This window comes from Dromiciops gliroides, chromosome 2 (genome assembly GCF_019393635.1).
Source record: "Dromiciops gliroides isolate mDroGli1 chromosome 2, mDroGli1.pri, whole genome shotgun sequence".
Lineage (NCBI taxonomy): Eukaryota > Metazoa > Chordata > Mammalia > Microbiotheria > Microbiotheriidae > Dromiciops > Dromiciops gliroides.
This window is the reverse complement of record NC_057862.1, coordinates 572,564,002-572,586,938: the sequence shown is the minus strand read 5'-3', so window position 1 is coordinate 572,586,938 and position 22,937 is coordinate 572,564,002. Positions and strand designations below refer to the sequence as shown.

Genomic DNA, 22,937 nt, shown 5'->3' with positions numbered 1-22,937 from the left:
GGATAAAAAGTGGTAATTCTGATATTTTATGGCAGACCTCTTTATATTCTATTGATAAGCTGTCTATTCAATCTGGTTAGACCTAGTGAACATAGATATGTCTAGACACACCCACCTAGCTAATTCTACTATCTGATAGACAAATGAATCAAAAGACCATTCATTCATATGTCTAGAAAAAATACAAAGTGAAGTTTTTAAATTAATGGCTATTTTTTGACTGACATTCTAAACATTGAACTAGCTATATATAATAGATACGATCTGTGAAATTACAAAGGTTCCTGTAAATAGTCTTTAAAAAATCACTGATTAAAGAGCTTTAGAAACATTTAGAGCTTGCTTATCTTCTACCCAGGAAGCACTGGGCCGCTGCTATACCAGCAAAGACTGGTGCCATATTGTTCCTGGGTGGTGGCAGGTAGGAAAGTAGAGGTTGTACTTTTAAAAGAAATACAAAAGAAGAGAATAGTCAAAGCATTTCTCCCACATTCAGTACTTGTCTTTATGTGTACCCCTCAGCATAGGTTAACCTTAACCACCCACTCATGTCCAATGACCAGAGCTCTGGTTTCCGGTCATTATTTAGAGCAAGTTTCCCTAACTGGTAGATCAGAACTTTATAGGAAATCTTACAGCTTTACCCAGCAGGTTTCTTCTCTTAGACCTCTTTTACCTTACTCCTTTGTGCAAGGTATTCTGGCAATTAGTCAGGTCTCCTAGGAATAAAGAGGGGTGTGTTATTCAAGTCCCTTCTTAGAGCTGGTCAGAGGACTTCTTATGAAGGTCCTCCCTTTTCCCCTATTGATCTGAAATGAAAAGTAGATGTTTCTCACAAAAAGGATAAGGGGGGCAGCTAGGTGACACAGTGGATAAAGCACTGGCCCAGGATTCAGGAGGACCTGAGTTCAAATCTGGCCTCAGGCACTTGGCACTTACTAGCTGTGTGATCTTGAGCAAGTCACTTACTTAACTCTCATTGCCCTGGGTAGGGGGAAGGACAAGGGACCCATGTTTCAGATGAAGATATGGTTCCCCCTCTTACTCTGTAGCTTTATGAGCATTTCTTTTCTTCTGGCCTATATAAAAGAGGAATGGTGTTATCGTGTGCAGCACTGAAAATTATATGCAGATTTTAGAAATGTGGGAATGTTGAATATATGTTTTTCACTTTTTTAGGAGGTGATAGAAGCTATTGCTGAGTGTGCATTTAAAACATCGCCATACCCGATCCTCCTTTCTTTTGAAAACCATGTGGATTCGTAAGTAATACATAACTTCAGTAGGGCATATTTTTTTTTGGATTCAGGAGGTATTTGTTAATTATGAGGTACAAGATTATTTGGCATTTATTAAAGGTATTGTCTTAGATCTTATATATTATGTGAGATGTTTTCATCCTCGTGGAGAAGAATTTATATTTAATTTTTATAAAGAGTAAACTAGGGGCAGCTAGGTGGCACAGTGAATAAAGCACCACCCCTGTATTCAGGAGCACATGAGTTCAAATCCAGCCTCAGACACTTGACATTAACTAGCTATGTGACTTTAGGGAAGTCACTTAAACAACTCTCATTGCCCTGCCAATAAATAAATAAATAAACAAATAAAGAGTAAAATAACAATAAAACATTAACATTAGAGATGTGATGGTCATATTGAGAATTTTAATTAAATATTCTCCTTTTTTCAAACACAGTAGAGCATACTTAAACATGTACACAGTAGAATACAATTGTAATCTCTCCAAAGATTCTGCTTCACAAGAAGGTAAAATCGGTTAGTCTACCTTTTGTACTTATTTCCAAGTCGTGAGGTTCATGAACATTTTCACCAAAAAAAAGTTTCCAGTTGGTTTTGCATCAATGAAGCCCATACTTTCTATGTACTAGTGTCTCTTTTGCTCACTATTTGAGGATATAAACCATACTTGGCTTTCAGAGGAAGCAGGTAGGGGGAGGGATCTATTCCCACAACCCTGAATTCCTAGGGATGCCTCCAGGCAGTTCTTCCACATTGTCATAGAAACTATCATTAGTGGCTAAGAAAGTAGGATTCTCTGGGTTGGTTTTCTTCCAGATACTAGAAGAGTAAGTGCAGGAATAGGTCATGATTTGAACTGCCAACAATCGTACTGCTTCTGGCTACAATGTCATGCAGCCCTGGTCACCATTTTTACTTTCTCATCTTCCTTTTCTGCTGGCCTTTAAATCAGGCAGCTAGAGACCAGGGTCTGAAGGTTCCTAAAACATATGTGATATTGTACTATATAAATAGGAACGTGACCTATACAGTTGAAAAGCAGTGATCCCACGATGCTCAGCATTTGACAGAACCTTGCAATGCTAGGCCAAATTTTTGTGTAATAGAGATGAGGAAGAAGTACATAGCCTGTTTGTTGCCTGGAAACTTAAAAGGCTAAAAGGTCAGGTATCTATTCTGCCTGGTTGGCTCCCTCTTCCACCTTAAGCAGATCACCACCCACTCTGTGCCTCTCTTTTTAGTTTTGTTAATATTTGCAAATATTTTCATATTTAATGATGCATTCCCTTTACCACTTCATTGAACATAAAGATCATTCAGATTTAGTGGTTTGCTATTAAATTGATCATAAAACAAGAAATTTGAAGTACTTCTAACCAGATAGATTTTGACAAGGTTTGACTGTAGTATATTTATATACATTGATTTGTTTCTTTATATTCACATATATAAATACAAATATGAATATTGTATATGGCATAAATCAGAGGCAAAGTAATATTAAAATACAATCAATACTTGTTCTTTGGAAAATTTAAGGATCCAAACCTGAGGCCTTGGAATCAAAGTGTGTAGAATGTACAGTATTGATGCTGCTATGATCTCAAGCATCAATTATCAATCAATTGGCATTTCAGTACTTTCTATGTTCCACTCACTACTAAGCACTGAGCATAAAAAGAATGATAAAAAACACAGTAACTGTCTGTATAGAGATCCTATTCAAATGGGATTTTTAACAAGATTCAATTCTCAGCCAAACTACTTATAAAAGACCTTAACCATTCTCCAAAAGAAATTAAGAACAGGAATGAACTACCTCCTTTTTTTAACCATCACTTATTTTATCTCTTATCTATTCATAGAATAATGCATGATTCCCAGATTTCTTCTGTCCAACCAAGTCATAACAACTGCTTCAAAAATGAGATGCCATCAGCAGCATTATTAGCATCATTTATACCACATATTTCAACTTCATATTCCTAAGTCATTGAAACTTTAATGATTTCTCAAAATGTGTAGCAAAACCCCTGTATAGTCTATTAAAGAGAATAAAGGTTCTAATTATGCAAAATTTTGAATTTTAGAAAATGAAAAAGACTATATAGTATATGCTTCTATTTTGCATTTGCAAAATATATAATCTTACTACATTTTACTATGTATGACTATGAAAGGCCATCTGATGAAGGGTACAGATTCTTAGTATTTGTTACTTTTTTGTTTTAGTGAGGCAATTGGGGTTAAGTGACTTGCCCAGGGTCATACAGCTAGTAAGTGTTAAGTGTCTAAGGCCGGATTTGAACTCAAGTACTCCTGACTCCAGGGCTGGTGCTCTATCCACTGCGCCACCTAGCTGCCCCAGTATTTGTTACTTTTAACTAAGAATCAGCAGCACTGCATTTATTATGTTCATGATGTTTGTTTACTAAAAAGGTATTGGTGTCCTTATAATCTTTATATATCAATTTAATTTTTAATACAGTTGAAATTTGCATGATAGAATAGTGATTCTAGAATCATAAAATCATAATTCAACTCTTGGATCTGCCTCTTACCACTTATGTAACCTTGGCCAACTCGTTTAACCATCTAAGCCTCAACTCCCTTATCTATGAAATGAGAGGGTTAGACTTATCTTTTAAAGTCCCCTCCAGCTCTAAATCTATGATCCCATGAAATTCAGTGTGATCATTTTGACTTTCAGAAATATGAATTAGTTGGCTTTGTTTCTGTTTTTCTTTTTCATCCCTTGGATGTCATGTTTTCTTTAAATGATTCTGATATCACCAGAGATAATACCTTGATAAAGTAGAAAGTTATGGTACTTATTATGCTTCCTTACAGTGTTGTTATCTTTTGTTTTGCCATCACTTTGAGAGAAATGGGCTTCTGTTTACAATTTTTATCTATGCTTGCAGTGCTAAAGCTTTGGAGTCAGTAGCATCCTTCAGAAGTAATGAATGTAGAAAGTTAAATGCACTCAAGACAAAACTATTGTTATATTTGCTTTTACCTGATCAGTAAACCTTCTTCCAAGCAACGTTTTTACAGTTCTTTCCAGTGTCTGTCAGACCAAGGTTTTGATTCTAGAGATTAAAATTAATTCCTAGAATTCTCAAGAAGAGTGAAAGAGGATGTCAGAGTACTGTCATTGTTAAATTAAACACAATGTAATTTCTCATTATGTATTAATTATTAAACTGTATCTTAGCTGGGGTTGCTACATGATTACAGAAAACAAATGTGGCATTTTTCTGGTAGCATACCGTAATTATATAAAATATTAAATTATATTTTTAAATATCTGATAACATTGAAATAGCTTTGTAAGACTCAGCTCTACAAATCATATGATTGAACCTGGTTTTTGGTCCACATTTCATCAGCATTCTCATCATTAGTACTACTCCTTTACATTTATATAATACTTTACGTAAGTCAAAGAATATTGGAGTTAGAAGGGACCTATGAGTCCCTCTGATCCCATCCATTCCTGAAGAAGGTCGTCATCTACAATATATCCAACAGAAAGTCATCCAGCTTTTGCTTAGAGGCCTTCAATAAAATGGTACCCATGACACTAAAAGGGACACAGTTCAGTTTTTCAGATTATACTAATTTAGGCATTCTTAATGCCTAAATGTTTTTGTGTCATGGACCCCTTTGGCAGGATGGCGAAACCTTATAGAATGATGTTTTGTTTTGTATTGTTTTGACAATTGAAGGAAATGCTAAATTTCCATTAGAATTTAATGAAAAATTTTTAAAATATATACTTTCTTCCCATCTGTTTCTGAACCCCTTGAAATCTATCCATAGAATCCTTCAAGCTTCCTGGTCCCCAGCTCACTCTAACTGTTGAGAAATTTTCTCTTGCATCTACATATGTCTCTCTGCAATTTCCACACATTACTCCTAGTTCTTTCCTGGGAAACCCAGCAACAACAGACCTAATCCCTCTTCTGCCTGCATGACAGGTTGTCAAATAACTACTTGAAGATAACTGTCAAGTCTACCCTAACTTTCTTTTTTTTCCTGGCTAAATATCTTCAGCCCCTTCATCTGATCATTAGTTGCCATGAGTTCTAGTCTCTTCACAATGCTGGTGACTTTCCTCTGCAGGCACTCCCTGTTACCTCCAGGGTCAATATAAAATCCTCTGTTTAGCTTCTAAAGTCCTCCGTAATCTGGCTCTTTCCTTTCTTTCCGGTCTTATATGTTACTGTTCTCCATCTACTCTGTGATCCAACATCTGACTGCCCTTCTTGATGTACCTCAAACTCAAGATTTTAGCTCTCAGAGGCAGCTGGGTGGCACAGTGGATAAAGCACCAGCCCTGGATTCAGGAGGACCTGAATTCAAATCTGGCCTCAGGCACTTGATATTTACTAGCTGTGTGACCCTGGACAAGTCACTTAACCTCCATTGCCCTGCAAAAAAAAATTTTTTTAATTAAATTTAAAAAAAAATTTTAGTTTTCAACCCTGTCTTTCCACTAGTTCCTCCCTGCTCCCTGAGCCTGGAATGTGTTTCCTCCTCATCTCTCCCTCCTGGATTCTCTCACTTACTTCAAGACTAGCTTTAATCTCAGGTTCAAGAGGCCAGGAGGTCGTTTGTTGTCTCCCTGCTAGTGCCTTCCCTTTAAGATTACTTCCTATATAAAATGTATAGGTATATAGTTGGTTGCATGTTGTCTCCTCCATTAGAACGTGAGCTTATAAGAACATAGACTGTTTTTACCATTTTTGGTATCCTGAGTGCTAAATATACTGCCTGAGATGTGATAGGCCCTTAATAAATACTTGTTGAATGACTGATATAATTTTATCATCTTCCTTCCTAAAATTCACTATCCAGAACCAAATATAACATGGCAACTTCAGGCAGCCATGGCTTAATGGGCACAAAAGAGAGTGGAATATTCATGATGCCTCTCTAAATTGCACCCTAAATTCCCATTGGTGGCTAAGTGGCACAGTGGATAGAGTTTCAGGTCTGGAGTCAGGAAGATTCAGATCTGACCTCAGACACTTACTAGCTGTGTCACCCTGGGCAAGTCATGGAACCCTGTTTTCTTCCGTTTCCTCATCTAAGAAGGAAATGGCAAACCACTCTAGTATCTTTGCCAAAAACAAAATAAACAAACAGATAAACAAAAACAATTGGGGTCACAAAGAGTCAGAAACAACTGAAATAACTGAACTACAACAAATTTCCATTAGGTTTATTGGGCATTACTTTATACTCTTAACTAATGTGCCTATTGTTGTCCAATACTATCCTAGGATTTTCTCTACTCAGTCGTCTTCTAATCAGACCTATCCTAGCCTGGAATGCTATAGTTGATGGTAGTAGTAGTAGAAGTAGTAGTAGTAGTAGTAGTAGTAGTAGTAGTAGTAGTAGTAGTAGTAGTAGTAGTAGTAGTAGTAGAAGAAGAAGAAGAAGAAGAAGAAGAAGAAGAAGAAGAAGAAGAAGAAGAAGAAGTAGTAGTAGTAATGGTGGGATGGTGATGATGGTGATGGTGGTAGTGGTGGTTGTGGTGGTTGTGGTAGTAGTAGTAGTAGAAGTAGTAGTAGTAATCATAGTGGTGGTAGTGGCAGTAGTAGTAGCAGTGATGTTATTATTTTAAATGTAAGCATAGGTCTTTTCTTTTATCCCATTAAATTTCATATTCAATTTAGATTCAGCCCATATCATTTATTGTCACAACTCCATACAAAGAGCAGTGATTCTTACCCTATCTTATATAAGGGCAGCTAATTGGCATAACGGATAAAGTTCCAGGCCTGGAATCAAGAAGACTCATCTTCCTGAGTTCAAATCTGGCCTCAGACACTTACCGATTGTGATCCTAGGCAAGTTTGCCTTAATTTACTTATCTGTAAAATGAGCTGAAGAAGGAAATGGCAAACCACTCCAGTATCTTTGCCAAGAAAACCTCAAATGGGCTCACAAAGAGTCAAGCATGACTGGAAAAATCTTACATATGAAGATATAGGCTCTGGTTGAAAAAGTGAGTTCCTTAAGATCACACAACAAAAAGTAGATTGCCTTAAATCCAGGTTTTCTGTCTATGAGAACAATGCTTGTTCTGCTTTATTATCCAGACCCAGGGTGCCTTAGCACCATAAGTCCAAACCACTTAGTAAGCTTCCTGGCTTAAAGAACTATAGTCAAGAAAAAATAGAATTCTTTTAAGAGTTTATTCTCCTCTGAACAACCGAACTATTTTATTCACCATGGCTCTGTCTGTTTGGGATGTTTTAATAGAAGGAGGTAGGGAAGGAATTGTACTAACTTTAGCAAGCAAAATCAGTCTACAGAATGCCGGATGTCTTAATAACAACTCAAAACCTGAATGGTGCAAAAGGAACACTATTGAATTTGTTTCAGAAGGAAAATCTGGGTTCAAATCTAACTCTGTTATCTTCTACGTATGAAAGTTTAGGGAAGTTTATCTTTCTAGGCCACAGTTTACTCAGAGGGTAAGTGGGTAGTGCAATGGATAGAGTGCTATACTTGAGTCAAGAAAACCTGAGTTCAAATCCTTTCTTAGACATTTACTCAATCTATGAACCTGGACCCGTCCCTTAACCTCCGTCATGTATATAATGGGAATAATAATAAAACCTATCTCCCACAATTGTTGTAAGCATCACATTAGATCAAATATGCAAAGTGCTTTGCAAAGATTAAAGTGCTAATAAATGCTAGGTATCATTCATTATTAAAATGAAGAGGTTGTACTATCTGAATTCTGAGGTCCTGTTTAGTTCTAAATCTACAATCTTATGTATCCTAAATCAATGTACCCTACCTAAAACATTTCAGGTTACTTGGAAACATCTTGATCATTGACTGAATTTTTCAGTTTTCAGTTTGGGTATTTGAAATCATATCATTATATCCCAATTCATTTTATAGAGATTTAAGAGTACCCGCTAAGTGTAAGGCTAGGTGCTGTGAATAAAGAGACAATAATGAAAGAATTTTCACCCTTAAGGTAGATGTATGCTATGGGAAAAGATATAACATTCATGCAAATAAGTAAATATGAACTATATACAAAGCAATTTCAAGAAGGAGAGAATGCTAATAAACTGGGGAGGTGGAGGAAGGAGGACAAGGAAAAGTGTCCTCTTAGAGGGGACAACTGAGCTAAGAGAAGACACATGAAGTTATTCCCTTTTTTTCCTGCAAAGTCAAGAAAGAGAAAGATGGAATGCCACACACAGGGAACAGTTATCAGGCCAGTATAACTAGAACATGGAATGAAGAGAATAATATGAAATAAGACTGGAAAGGAGGTAGGAGACCGACAGACTTTGAAGAGATTAGAATGTCAGACTGAGGATTTCCTTTTTTATCCTAGAAGTAATGGGAGGAAGGAAGAGGGAAGGGAACAAAGATTTATTAAGTGCCTACTATGGGTTGGACACTGTTAAGCTTTTTACCACTATCTGATCCTCTCAATAGCCATGGGTGGTAGGTGCTATTACTATCCCCATTTTACATTTTAGGAAACTGAGGCAGATAGAGGTTAAGTGACTTGTCACAGCTTGTGAGTTGTCTGAATCTGGATTTGAACTCGTGTCTTCCTGACTATAGGCCCAGCACTCTATCTGCTGTACCACCTACCTCTAATTAGTAATCTACTAAAATCATCTAAGTAAAAGATCACCAGTAACTTAAAAAAAAAAAAATCTTCCAGGACAACAATGCAACATAGCATGTTGGAAAGAGACCAGGACTGAGAAGGAGGAAAAGGATTACTGCAGAAATGGAGCATGTTTCTTGGTTTGCAGATCGTCAATTTACCAGAGGTTCCAGATCCAAAATGTTTTAATGTGCATTCTTCCATGGTAGGAAGCCCAACATATATTGCATTTGCAAATTCCCTATTTCCCCCTTGTTTCATCTCCATGGTAGCTGAGTGTTTATCCTCTTAATGCTTCAGGGTTTTTAGGTTTCTGATTGTAATTTTAATGCCTTTTATTCCTGCAGTTGTAATCCTCAACTGGAGTAGCTTTGTTTTTTTTCCTCTGACTTATACTATTCAGTCTGTCTCATTTTTCTGAATCAGTTCCCCGAGAGACAATCATTTGTGCCTGAGGTGAACAAGAACTGTTTAACCTCTAAAGTATATTATATGCATAGCCTTGGTCTCTTGTCTCTGTTTGTACTTTTATTCTATTTAGCTGAACCTTAGCTAGCATTTATTTAGAACATTAAAGCTTTTGCAAAAAGAGGTTAACGTTATGTTATTTCATTTGGTCCTCATAGCCATTTTGTTAGGAGACCAAAGATCTCAGAGGTCAAGTGACTTTCCTTAGGTTATGCAGTAAGTCAGGATTTGAACTCAGGTCTTCCTAACTCAAAATTCAACCACCATCCACTGTACACACTAGTGCCAGCTTTAGGAGAAATAATGATGATTAGAGAGATAGAGAGATAGAGATAGAGATAGAGATAGAGATAGAGATAGAGATAGAGATAGAGATAGAGATAGAGATAGAGATAGAGATAGAGATAGAGATAGAGGGAGAGGGAGAGGGAGAGGGAGAGGGAGAGGGAGAGGGAGAGGGAGAGGGAGAGGGAGATGGAGATAGAGATAGAGATAGATAGATATAGATAGAGATATGAATTAGCTTCAAGGACCAGAGAATGGATATTCCTTGGTGTTCCCTATTCTTGGCATTTTTTCCACATGGATTCCCTTGGCCAAAGAGTTGACAAGCAGGAAAAGGAATACACATTTATTTAGCACCTACTATGTGTGAAGCACTGTGCTAAGTGAGTACTATTTTTCATTTGATCCTCACAATAATCCTGCAAGGTAGGTACTGTTATTTGCCCATTTTACAATTGAGGAAACTGAGGCAAACAAGTTAAGTTGCTTGCCAAAACTCATACAGCTAGTAAGTGACAGAATTTGAACTCAGATCTTGATTCAAAGCCACTCTATCCACTGCAGTATCTAGATACAGTGTAGGAAATGGATGATGATTCTGAAAAGTAGATTAGCAAAGAGTGGCCAGACAAAAGAAAGAAATGAGACCAAAAAAAAAGATGAGTATATAGGAGGACAGGATATTGAACATTAGCAGATGTCTCAAAGAGGTCAAGAAGAATGAAAACTGAGAAAATGCCATTAGATTTGGCAATGAAGAAATCCTTGTTAACATTGGAGAGAGCTGCTTCAGTTGAGTGATGAGGTTAGGAGCCAGATAACAAGGGGTTGAGAAGTGAATGGAAGAAAGTGGAGAAAACAAGTTGCAGACAACTTTTCCTAAGAGTTTGGCTATGAGGAGAACATGAGGGGATGTTAGGATCCTCATTTTGTTTTATTTTTTTGTGAGGCAATTGGGGTTAAGTGACTTGCCCAGGGTCACACAGCTAGTAAGTATCAAGTGTCTGAGGCTGGATTTGAACTCAGGGACTCCTGAATCCAAGGCCAGTGCTTTATCCACTGCACCACCTAGCTGCCCCAGGATCCTCATTTTTAAAATTTGTTTGTTTTTAGGGATGACGTGGGGGAAATTTGGATGTTTCTAGGTAGTAGATAAGGAACCAGTAAAGAAGAGAGACAGAAGATTAAGCAGAGAAGGCAATATGCCAAGCATGACAGGAGGCATGAGATCAAGGGGAGATGTAGAGATATTGGCTTTGGCAAGAAGAACCACACCTTCATGTGAGACTAGAATAAATGTGAATATAGTGGAATATGATGTCAAAGATTTGGGGGATGTAGAAGAGAAAATAAAGCCCGTGGTGAATGGCCAGTATTTTCTCTCTACCAAGTTTTGACATATTCTCTTCTCCTAATTTTGGTTACATCACACTCTCATGCTCCTTTTCTAGCTCTGTAATATCTCTTTTTCTATCTCCTCGTCAAGATCCACACCCTCCTACTCCACCATTTAAATATGGGTGCTCACCAAGATTTTCCACTAGATCCTATCCTCTTCTCTCTGTGTACTTTATTTCTTAACAATCTCTTCCATACCATGGTTTCAAAGATCACCTGCATATCAATTACTCTTAAATCTGTATCTCTTTCCTCAAGTCCCCTCTATTGTGCATTTTGTGCCTCTTGCTATATATCTTCAGAGAGATATTCTCCTGCTACCCCAAATTCAATATTTCTAAAATAAACTCCTCCTCTTCCCTCCAAATGAACTCCTTTTCCACTCCTGGATTTGTCTGTCTTTTTTGATGACATACTACTCCTTCTCTAGTACTGACTCAGGCTTGGGTGACCCCCTCTTCATACCACCACCCCTCATCTCCAACTCCAATCAGTCATAAAGTCCTATCAATTTCATCTTAGCCATATATGGTGTAGACTTTGGAGCTAGTTTCCCCACATCTTACTGAAAGTGACATGTTGGGAAGCTACTATTTTTCCTCTTTTCTATGAATCCCAGATGGCTCGAGCTTGTCTTTATGATATATAATAGCTTATGAGCCTCCACCAGTGTGTTCCTCCAGTGATTATCAGTTGATATCACTTAGTCAGCCAGACTAGTTATTTTTTATTTTAGGAAAGGGTATTTACCAACATCGTAAGACAAAGTAGTTTCAAGACATTAAACCCAAAGGTCTATAACACACTTTTCCACAAGTATATACAGAGAGTCTAGGGGAAAGTAGGTGCAAACTTTCACATACAGCAAAGAGTTAAGTCATAATCCCTGGGTGTGAATTTGAACCTTGTTACAACCCTTGTACTTATGAAGTACGTACAAGAAAGACCTCCATGAATAAGAAAGTTGATAGAAATCAGTCCTACTTTTTAATTTAATTTTTGTTTAATTCTATACAAGTCAGGATGGGGGGGGGGTATTGCTGAACAAAAGGTCACAAAGAAAAGATATGTGTATAATAGCAAAGTACATGCTCCATACAAATAAACCATTTGACATGACAGCTAAAAAAGTGAATCTACTCACAGGCTGCATGGTAAGTATTAGTGTATAGAACAACAGGCAAGGTAGTAATTTCATCAGCTTCTATCCTGACCAGAAAACATCTGGAGCAGTGTGTCATATCTTGGAACCCACCCTGGTTTATAAAGGACATTAGTAACATGGAGAATATCTAAAGAATTATAATTATGAGCCTTGAGATCATAATAGGATTGGTCAAGGGATTTGGGTATTGTTTAGCCAAGAAAAGAGAAGGCTTAGGGAGCACATGAGAACTATCTTCAAATACTGGTCAAGCTGTCTTATAGAAGTGAAATTTGTTTTATTCCATCCAGAGATGCCAGACCCAGAAGCACTGGATGGAAGTTATAGTGAGACAGATTTTGGTTCAGTGTAAGGAAAATTGGTTCTATCCAAAAGTAAAATAGGTTGTCTTGAAAAGTCTTGACTTTCCTTTTCATTGAAAGTTCACAAGTATAGGCTTGACAAACACTTGTCAAGTGTTTTATAGAGGGGATTCCTCTTCCTATTTCAGTTGGAGTAGATGGTGTCTGAGCACTCTTCTACATTTAAGATTCTATGATTGTCTGCTTAACATTTATGAGAAAATATCATTGCATACTCTGAGGACTTTAAAAATAACAGAGTAAAATCTTCTGTAGGGTAACTAAGGTATGAAATAAAGGTGTGAAGTTGTTACAAACAAAAATTTGTGAGAATTTTGTGAAGAATAAATTGGGATTTAACTTTTGAGGTACCTTCCAGAATTGCAAGAAACTGGTAATTTTTGTCTATTTTTAAATACCATGAGCTATGTTTGATCTTACATGCCCCTACTATTGAATGGGAAAATTTTATTAGAGTTGACTTTTCCCTAGTGACCATTCTGGTGTAATTAAAGTGAAAGAATGAATGAATGAACAAGTGCATGAAAAAGGATTTATTAAGCACATAATAGCACCAAGTTCTGTGCTAAGTACTAGGGATATAATAAAAAGCAAAGATAGCCCCAGCCATCAATTCACCTGCACATTCCATCCATCAGATTGTATTATTGTTGGTCACCCTAGTCAGTCCTAGGCTTGATTTTATAATTAGCTAAATTTTATCTTTAGTGCCCTTTCAACTCAACTTTGAGAACCCTTCTCTCTAGTGATGTCCCTTGACCCCAAAGTACCCAATACTTTCATACTTTGCCCATCTTTTCCACCTTGCCATGTCTTTCTACTCCTATGCTTGTCTACTCTTGATTTATCTCTTTCTCGTTGCTTCCAATTAAAATGTGCCTGCTCTGAAGCATCATAGGGAGAAGGGAAGGGAAAGGAACAAGTATTTATTAAGCATGTACTTTCTGCCAAGCATTATGCTAAGCCTTCTATAAATATAGTCTCATTTGATCTTCAAAACAATCCTATGAGGTAGGTGCTATTATTATCCCCATTTTATGGTTGAAGAAACTGAAGCAGACAGAGTTTAAGTGACATGCCCAGGGTTACACAGCTAGTATGTGTCTGGATTTGAACTCAGATCTTCCTGACTTAGGCCTAGAACTCTATCTACTATACCACATAGCATGGTTTAATGGCTAGGACTGAAGTTAATGTTAGGAAGACCTAGGTTCAAATTCTGAAAGACATTATATGACCCTGAACAAGTTACTTAATCGCTGACTGCCTCAGTTTCTTCATCTGTCTCATGAAGGGATTGGACTAAATGCTCTCTAAAGTTCTTTGAAGCTCTAAATTTTATGGTCCTCTAATCCTATTCCTGTTCTTCCAGAGCTGTCAGGTTTAAAAGGATCTGACCAACTAAGTCATACTAAAAAAGTAGAGACTCCTAATAGCTTGATGTACTAGCCATTCATGAGCAGTGTCTCAAAGAATGCTATAACTATAGTTTGAATGTGAGGCAGGCCTAGCAAATAGACCCAACTCAGTCCAAACTACTAAATATGTATCAATTACCTGCTAGGCAAGGTGTTCTTCTAGGTACTTGGGAAACAAAGGCAAGATGGAAATCCACGTTCTGCCCTCAAGGAGTTCATATTCTACAAGATAATGAAGATGTGTATGAGGAAAGGGAATCCTTTCTTTAGCCTTTAAATCTCTCCACAGAAGCAGTCTGTCTATTCCACTTCTGGGTATGTAAAGTCATTTGGTAGTGTGAAGGGACCATTTAGACATGACCAAATCAATATGATAATACTATATATAAGTTTAGATGAATAAAATGGCCTAGAAAAAGATAAGGAAATTACTTCTTCATATGACAAAAATATTATATTTCTTCATATCCAGACTACTGAAATAAACATCATGTTGTTGTTTTTTCTCTTTTTCTCCTTCTCTCTCTCTCTCTCTCTCTCTCTCTCTCTCTCTCTCTCTCTCTCTCTCTCTCTCTCTCTCTCTCTCTCTGTCTCTTTTTTATTTTTTAGTCCTAAACAGCAAGCCAAGATGGCAGAATATTGCAGACTAATATTTGGAGATGCACTGCTTATGGAGCCATTAGAAAAATACCCAGTAAGTCATTTTGATATCTCCCCTTTGAGATATAGAAACTCCTATTTCTGCTTGGGAGAGAAAAGAAGGGGAACTGTGAAATGTATGTTTTGTTATCTTGATTCTCCCTTCTGTAACCCTCCTGGGAGGATAGGAGAAAAGAATTTTCCTCTTCTATTTTTCCATATTCTCCTTTATAGCTAGATTTGTTTTTTGACTAGACTGAAAAATTGCTCAGAAGCAACCAACATAACAGCCAAGAGAGGACTAACTACAAAATGAAAATAACCAGATCCTCTTGAGGAGGGTATACTTGCACCAAAGAGTGCAGATGGTAGAGTCCTTGTCCATGTGTTATCTCCTCCTCACTTCTCCATCGTCATCATCATCATCATACCCCTGATTACTATGGCAATGTGCTGAGTTGCACAATACTGTGGTAGCATCAGCACATTTTTGAGAGAAAGAGTAAAAATTATCTCCCCCCTCCAACCATAAAAAGAAGAAAAGCTTCTAAAAGACATCCTAAGTTGCATTATCCCATTCCTACTCCCAGTATATGAACATTTTAAAAATGACTTTATATCAGCCCACTGTCCCCTAGCAATGGGATGTGAGGGAATGACATTTGTTTAAACAGTGTATCTTCTGAATAACTTACACAGATGATTCTTGCCACTGGTGTTTAATAGCTCTTGCCAAATTAATTTTATCATGCTAAACTTGTTTTCCCATTAGAATGAATGAATGAATAAGAATTTGTCAGTTATTTACTATGTAAGGGAAAGCATGTCATAATGACTAAGGAGCTAGCCTCAAAGCCTAGTGTCAAGTTCTATCTCTGAAACACTCTAGTTTCTCTAACTTTATAAGTCTTAACCTCTTGGTGTTTTAGGTAATTCTCTAAAATAAGTTGTGCACAAGATGCCTACCTGTGTTAGTAGTTTCCTTACCTAGGAGTTCCTTATATTAGTGAAATTGCTGGTCTAGTTCTTTTTTTATATATCCTAGTGTGTCAGGTACTATGCTAAGCATGTGAGATGTTAACTTTGAACATTAGAAATAATAAGATTAGGGGCAGCTAGGTGGCGCAGTGGATAGAGCACTGGCCCTGGAGTCAGGAGGACCTGAGTTCAAAGCCAGCCTCAGACACTTAACACTTACTAGCTGTGTGACCTTGGGCAAGTCACTTAACCCCAATTGCCTCATCAAAAAAAAAAAAAGAAATAATAACATTTTCCTTAGAAATGTTAGTTTTAACTTCACATTTAGAAGATAGTCCGAGGTAATTGCATCCATTCACTTGCTTCCATTGAACCCTCTATCAGAATTTTCCAGTTCGGGATGTTAATTACCATATTATAATAACTATTCTGAGAAGGTATTCATTTACCTTCATTCATCAGTGTTTACCAACCCATCTGACAAATGTCCCTTTGTAGATAGCATTCTTTCTTCCCTGGTGGGTTCTAGATAATAATGGTTTCATTCCAATATTTCCCATCAATTCACTTTTGCCCAAGCTCCCTTCACAAATTTGGTAAAGGAATGGTAAGACCATGATAAAAGTAGGCTTCCCTTCATGTGACGATGACAACTGGCAATTGGCAGGACTTTGGGAAAGCACAGAGCCATCCAATTGTTTTCCCCCATCTCTTTTGCAACCACACTTGCTACTATTAAATCCTGAGATATTGCTTGGCAGTTTGGTGGAGTGGGACATGCTAAGGTGATTGTGTATGTGTGAAAGTATATTAATGTGTTCTCTTCTTTTTATATCAGCTTGAATCTGGAGTTCCTCTTCCAAGCCCTATGGATTTGATGTATAAAATTTTGGTAAAAAACAAAAAGAAATCACACAAGTCTTCAGAAGGGAGTGCCAAAAAGAAACTAGCTGAGCAGGCATCCAATACTTACAGTGACTCGTCCAGTGTGTTTGAACCTTCATCTCCTGGAGCAGGTAAAGCACTGAGTAATAGAATATTACAACTAGAAAGCACTTAAGGGGATCATCTTGCCCAGTATTCATTTTTTGTAGGTGAACAGAGACTCAGGGAGTTTAAGTAACTTGATCTTTTAATCAACATGCATTTATTCAGTATCTATTATGTGCCAGGCATTGAGGGGAAAACACAATAATTAAAGAGTCTCTGTGCTCACAGGAACTTTAATTCTATCTTCTTCCATAAAGCCATGCACCCATGTATTTGTAGGACTAACTTTCTGACTCCCAGCTGAGTGCTCCTTTTTACAAAACAACCTAACAAAGGGAAATAATCAAATATTTGGCACTTGAAATCACACACATCTCAAAAAAGTTTTCTGATTTCAAATCATTAGCAATAACTCCTATTCATGTATCCATAGACACATTGTATGTATGTGTACGTTTCTATGTATACACATATGTATATGCATGTTTGGGACCCTCTACTTATTGTTAGGGAGCAAGGCCTGCAGCTACATAAAGGGCAGTGAATTGCTGCATCTTACATCTATGTGGATATATACGTACATGAAGATCCCGGTACCCTTCTCACCCTCCTTTAACTTGGGCCTAAAATGAATATTAATACTCTTAGACATTTCAAAAAAAAAAGCAATTGATCTCTAATGTAATTGCTGGATTTTAGGCTCCTTTAAAGCAGCAATTACCTAAATAGTGATTAAAGTGTTGGACCCAAAATATGATCATTGACTCTGGAAGGTGACTTGAATCTTATTTGCATTTTACAGTTTTTCTAAAGTAAAAAAGTAGAGAAGCTAAATGAATTATCTACCAAGCCTATTAGACCATGATTTACAACATTCATTCTTAAACTTAGAACCCTATGCCAAACCACTGGCTCTTGTAGTAAATTTTGTTGGCTCAAGGGGAAAGAAGAGAAAATTGTGACCTAGTTCCCTTGGGCTGTGTATCATCTAGACTGATTGGCAGGATATTTTGTCTGGTATAATGGGTACCCAGGCTACTTACCCTAGAGATTTATTTAAATAATGTTTATTTTAGATGTCCACTGCTTTGATTTTTCTGTTTTAAGTCTCATTTGGCCATTTTGATTTCTGTTATACTTTCTTATTAATGAAATACTTGTCACTAAATGTTAGGATATTTGTCAGTTTCCTTTTAACACTCATATTTCCTCGTCTCTCACCTAAGATGTTCAAATGTGTATTTGGGGGGAAAATGTTGTTTGTTCTCAGCGAGGCCTCTCTTTAAGCATTTGGAAATGAATGGTTTTCACAGGCTGCAGATTTCCTCCAAGGAAAACCTTACCCTATGAAAGATAACAGCTAAAACAAGCAGTGTTTCATGTTTATGTGGGTGAAGATTTTTCACCATCTGCCTCTCCCACCATTAACTAGGTTTCCTTGGTCTTATTAACTGAATGCATAACATAAATAATGAATTTCACAGGCAGTGAACATTATTGCTTAATCCAAAGAAAGAGCAGCAATCTGTTAGTAATTCGGTAGATTTCGTAAACTGGCCCCTAGCTGGTTGTGTAACAACCCCCCCCCACCCCCCACTCCATGGAAAGTTTTGGACTTTTGAATATGGAGGTAGGCCCACAAAACAAGAACATTGCTTACTAATTTGGCATTTAGATGATGGATTTTATCTTAACTGGAAGCACACATAATTTGAAAAGCTTGAAATAGGGTTGATTCCATGGTTTTACTACAGACCTTATTCCCACTGACAGCAAACTATCTTGGGGAGACATCAGCCAGTCTTACTTATTCCAGCACTTCAAAGCTCTGTGATTGCCTTGGTATAAGGTAATCATTCCATCAAAGAAGATTGTAAGCACTCTATGACTTAGGAGAATCACTCTTTGAGAGTTTCTACATTGGAAAAAAAAGATCATTTATGGAAGAGGCCTTATGTAGGGCAGCTTCACAATAACTCACAATCCATGGCTAGATTTGGGCTTTCCAGCTTGGCAGGACCTGTATTTTTTCTTTACTCTGCTGCCTTAGCCTTCAACAACCCATAACATCTTCATCTTATCCTTGAGACTTCAGGTATGACAGAGGAAGGGAATAGAAGAATGGGAATATATGGGTCAGTGTCTGAGGTTTCTTAAATAATTGAGATAAAAGAATTTAGAGGTATACAGGAACAGACTTTAGAAACCATCCAGTACAAATCTTTCATTTTATATAGTTAAAGAAAATAAGGCCAAGAAGAGGTAATAGTGACTTGCTCAAATTATGGACATGTATGCAATAGGCCACAGGCATGGTATCTGAATCCTCAGATTCCAAGTTCTGTGGTTTTCCACTACAAGATACAATCCCTGTTGGGCCCCTCATTTTAATCTTGGACTCCTCTTCAGCATTCTTCCAGAGCAGCATATATGCATATGTGGTATATACAGATGTGTACACTGTGTGATATATACAGATGTATTATCTGCATGCGTCCATATATGCAGTATGTCCATGTTTTATAGAGATGTCGATCAGGCATATATGTATATATTTATATCCCTAATGTGTATCCATATATAATAATGAACGATGATTTCATCCATATGGAGAACTCTAATGTGATCCCTCTCCAGCTGTGCAGAATGGCAGCCTGTCAGTAATTTAGAGAGTTGCCTGGGGCAGAGATAGTGACTTGCACATATGTCATAGTCAAAACTTGAACCCAAATCATCCCGTCTCTGAGACCAGACCTCTATCCACTATAACATGCTGCCTCACTATTCAGTAATTATTTATTAGGTGAAAGGTAATAGCCACAAACTTAAAGGAGGCAGCGACACCATTTGTTTGTGCACAGAAGCTGATTGGGTACAGATTCAGAGGAAAACAAAATAGTAATATGTGCCTTCCCATCATTTGGTTTCTGCTGCCATCTATTGGGAATTTGAGGCAATGACACTGACAACTTCAGAAAGACAGGAGAAATACAATTAAATAATGTGTGCAGGGTTAGGTTCTCCCTTTCTGTTTTTGGTTTAAAACCTGATTTCCTGAAGAATAGTACTCTCTAAAATCCAGAGACAGGCCATAGAACTCTTAAACAATCATCTTCTCATCAGTATTTCAGCATAATTGAAAATTCCCTGGAAGAAACTAGGGCCTTTCAACTGAATATAAAAGAAAAATGAATCTGGATAAGTTATAGCACCCTGCCTTTTTTATTTCACTCAGAATTTCCAAATATCCATGCATCAATTATTTTTTAATTGCTGATTTGTTTTAGATAATTAAAAGACAGTTTGCCTCATCCAAATCAATAGACTGAATCTTACTATGTCCTAATAGAATTAAGTTTGCATTTTTATAAAGATGACTGAACTATAGTATTTTACATTTCCTGGTTCTTGTCATTTTAGACATTACAATCCCTTATAATTAGTATCTCCTTTTCTTGACTGAGATTGAAACAAATTACTTCTGAGGCCCATTCCAAGAAAGAAGAAAGAAAATAGAAAAAGGAAAGAAATTAGCTTGACTCTTCCCATCTTAAAAGTTTCTAATCTAAATCGATAAGTAGTTATTAAACACCTACTATGTATAAGATCATATAATAGGTGATGGGAATACAAATATAAAATCAAAAGTAGTTTGTGCCCACAAGGAACTTCCCTATGCAAGTTATGTTATCATCAATAAGTTCTAGTAACACTTTGGTTGCTTTCACATTCAGGTAGGAAATCACGATAAAAATATGTGTCTCTTTAGTGTGATATTTAAAATCTAAATTGTATAGTCACTTTAAATTAGAAGCTTTAGCACCAGTCTTTGGGCATTAAGCACTGATTAAAGCATACCAGTTATTCATGTGGAGTTCAGAAAGTTAAGAAAGGGTTTATGTAGCCCAATGTTCCAGCCTGGCTAACAATCTAGTTAACTTGAAGTAGGCTAATCAGCAGTCAATCACTCACTTAATTCAATCAGTTTAGATTAATCTCCAGGTGGGTCTTTGAGTATCTGCTAAATCCCATTATTTTATCACATTCCCTCCTTTATTTCCTCAAGAAACAAAACTCACAGGATACACAGTATTACACAGAATAAAACATTCAGGACATTATAGTTGTAACTGAGATGGAGCCACTTTGTCTTTGTGCCCAAGCACCAAAATTAGAGGGGACTTCCAGCACTCACTTTTTTTTTTTTTTTGCAGGGCAATGAGTATTGAGTGACTTGCCCAGGGTCACACAGCTAGTAAGTGTCAAGTGTCTGAGGCTGGATTTGAATTAAGGTTGTCCTGAATCCAGGGCTGGTGCTTTATCCACTGCACCACCTAGCTGCCCCCACCCAGCACTCACTTTTAGCTTTTAGTAGCAATTGAGCCTGGCACTTATTTATCAAAAACTAGTTAAAATAGGTGTGTCTTTTCTCCCAAACCTCTTCCATCATTTCAGTCAGCCCCACATCTGATGAGTTACCTCAAAGTTCTGCTCCATTGACAACCAACAGGATGGTATCCTAAGGTCTTTGTCCCTCATGTCCCAAATGAATTTATCTTAAAATTTTATTTGTGCTGTATTTCAATTAAACTTGCCCCAGATGCCAAAATGAATCTAGGAATCACAGAATTGGGGAGTTAGGAAAGTCCTCAAAGACAATCTTATCACACCCAGACATGAAGGTAATCCCCATTGAAACACCTCACAAATAGCTTGTGTAGCCTCTGCCTGAAGTCCTCCATAGGGCAAGTATACACCACCTCTTGAGGCAGCTTCTTCTCTTTTTGTATTATTAGGAAGATTTTCCTAATATCAAGCTTTGGTTTGCCTCTGCACTTTCTACCCATTCTTCCTGGTTCTATCCTCTAATCACTTCTCCACATGTCAGTGCTGCTGAGTCTTTTCCCCCTCTGAGACCAGGCTAAGCATATTCAGTTCTCTCAAATGATCTTCATACCTCAAGGAACTTGGGCCTTTCACTATCCTGGTTAACCTCCAGTAGACACTCCCCAGCTTATCAGTGTCATTCTTAAATGGTGGTGCCCACAACTAAACAAAATATTGCAGATGAAATATGATGAGAGCAGAATAGAGCAGGACCATCACTTCCTAGATGTTCCTAGATGCTATGTCCCTCTAATGCAGCCCAAGATTACATTAGCTGTTTTGGCTTCCATAGCACACTACCAGCTCAGATTGATCTTACAGCTCACTAAAATCCTCTGATACTTTTCAGAACTGCTTCTTATCCCTGCCTCCCCCATGGAGTACCATGGTACTCAGGGCTTTCTTACTATCCCTACTTATCCTGGGTTTCGACTCCTTATAAGTGATTTTTCTTTCATTTGCAAGGCAAAGCTTAATCTGTTTTGCAGAGAAAACAGGAACAAATTAAGGATCCAGCATCTGTGCCTTCTCTCTGTTGTCATTTAGGACCAAGAAAGGTCCTGTCCTTTCTTTGGTATTTTTCCCTTCCAATATAACTTTTGTGTTTGTTTGTTTGGTTTTGGTTTTTTACGGGACAGTGAGGGTTAAGTGACTTGTCCAGGGTCACATAGCTAGTAAGTGTGAAGTGTCTGAGGCCGCATTTGAACTCAGGTCCTCCTGAATCCAGGGCTGGTGTTAACTTTTAAAAAAGAAACTAAGCTTTGTTTTTCTTAGCTTCTCATGCTAGCCTCACCTTATTCTGAGCTTTAGCATTTTTCATGCTATTTTTGCAGGGCCATGTCATCCATGTTCTTAATATTTATCTTCTGATAATTGGTCTTGCTAGTGAAATAGAAAATATTCTAATTAGCTTTTAAAGTTTACAAAATTTATCCTAAAATTTAGAAAATTCACATATTACAAATGATCAACAATGTTGTCCATAACTAAACCATTTTGAAAGGGTGTCTTTAGCCAGAGATGCATCATGGTAACTCTGTGATGAATTAAAGGGATAAATGGAAACGAAAATTATTTCTATTTTACAGCATGCCTGTAATTCTTGAATGTTTCTAAGGTGGAACTTGTGGTTTTGTAATTAATGTATTACAGGAGAAGCAGATATAGAGAGTGATGACGATGACGACGATGATGATGACTGTAAAAAGTCTTCAATGGATGAGGTAAGCAGATCTAGTTTGAACCTGAAGTGACTATGTTATACTGTAACTGGAGATGATTCTAGGCCATTGCCCATGCCTTCATTCCTAAGTCATCTTCTGCCATCTGGTGGTAAGAAATGATACAATCTGTTTTGAAAATACGGTTTATCATTCTTTAAAAGTAACACATGGGCATAGAAAAGGCTGTGTGACAAAGTG

The 22,937-nt window shown here is 37.3% G+C and overlaps 1 protein-coding gene across 5 annotated transcripts in view; it reads left to right on the top strand.

Annotated features, from left to right (window-relative positions):
* PLCB1 (phospholipase C beta 1) overlaps positions 1-22,937 on the top strand; it is an 856,495-nt gene that overhangs the window by 629,087 nt on the left and 204,471 nt on the right. For all 5 annotated transcript variants that reach the window (XM_043984633.1, XM_043984631.1, XM_043984630.1 and 2 more), the window contains 4 exons: positions 1,180-1,262; positions 14,632-14,716; positions 16,478-16,655; positions 22,669-22,739. In XM_043984633.1, the coding sequence (XP_043840568.1) occupies positions 1,180-1,262; positions 14,632-14,716; positions 16,478-16,655; positions 22,669-22,739 (417 nt within the window). The remainder of the gene's footprint in view (positions 1-1,179; positions 1,263-14,631; positions 14,717-16,477; positions 16,656-22,668; positions 22,740-22,937) is intronic.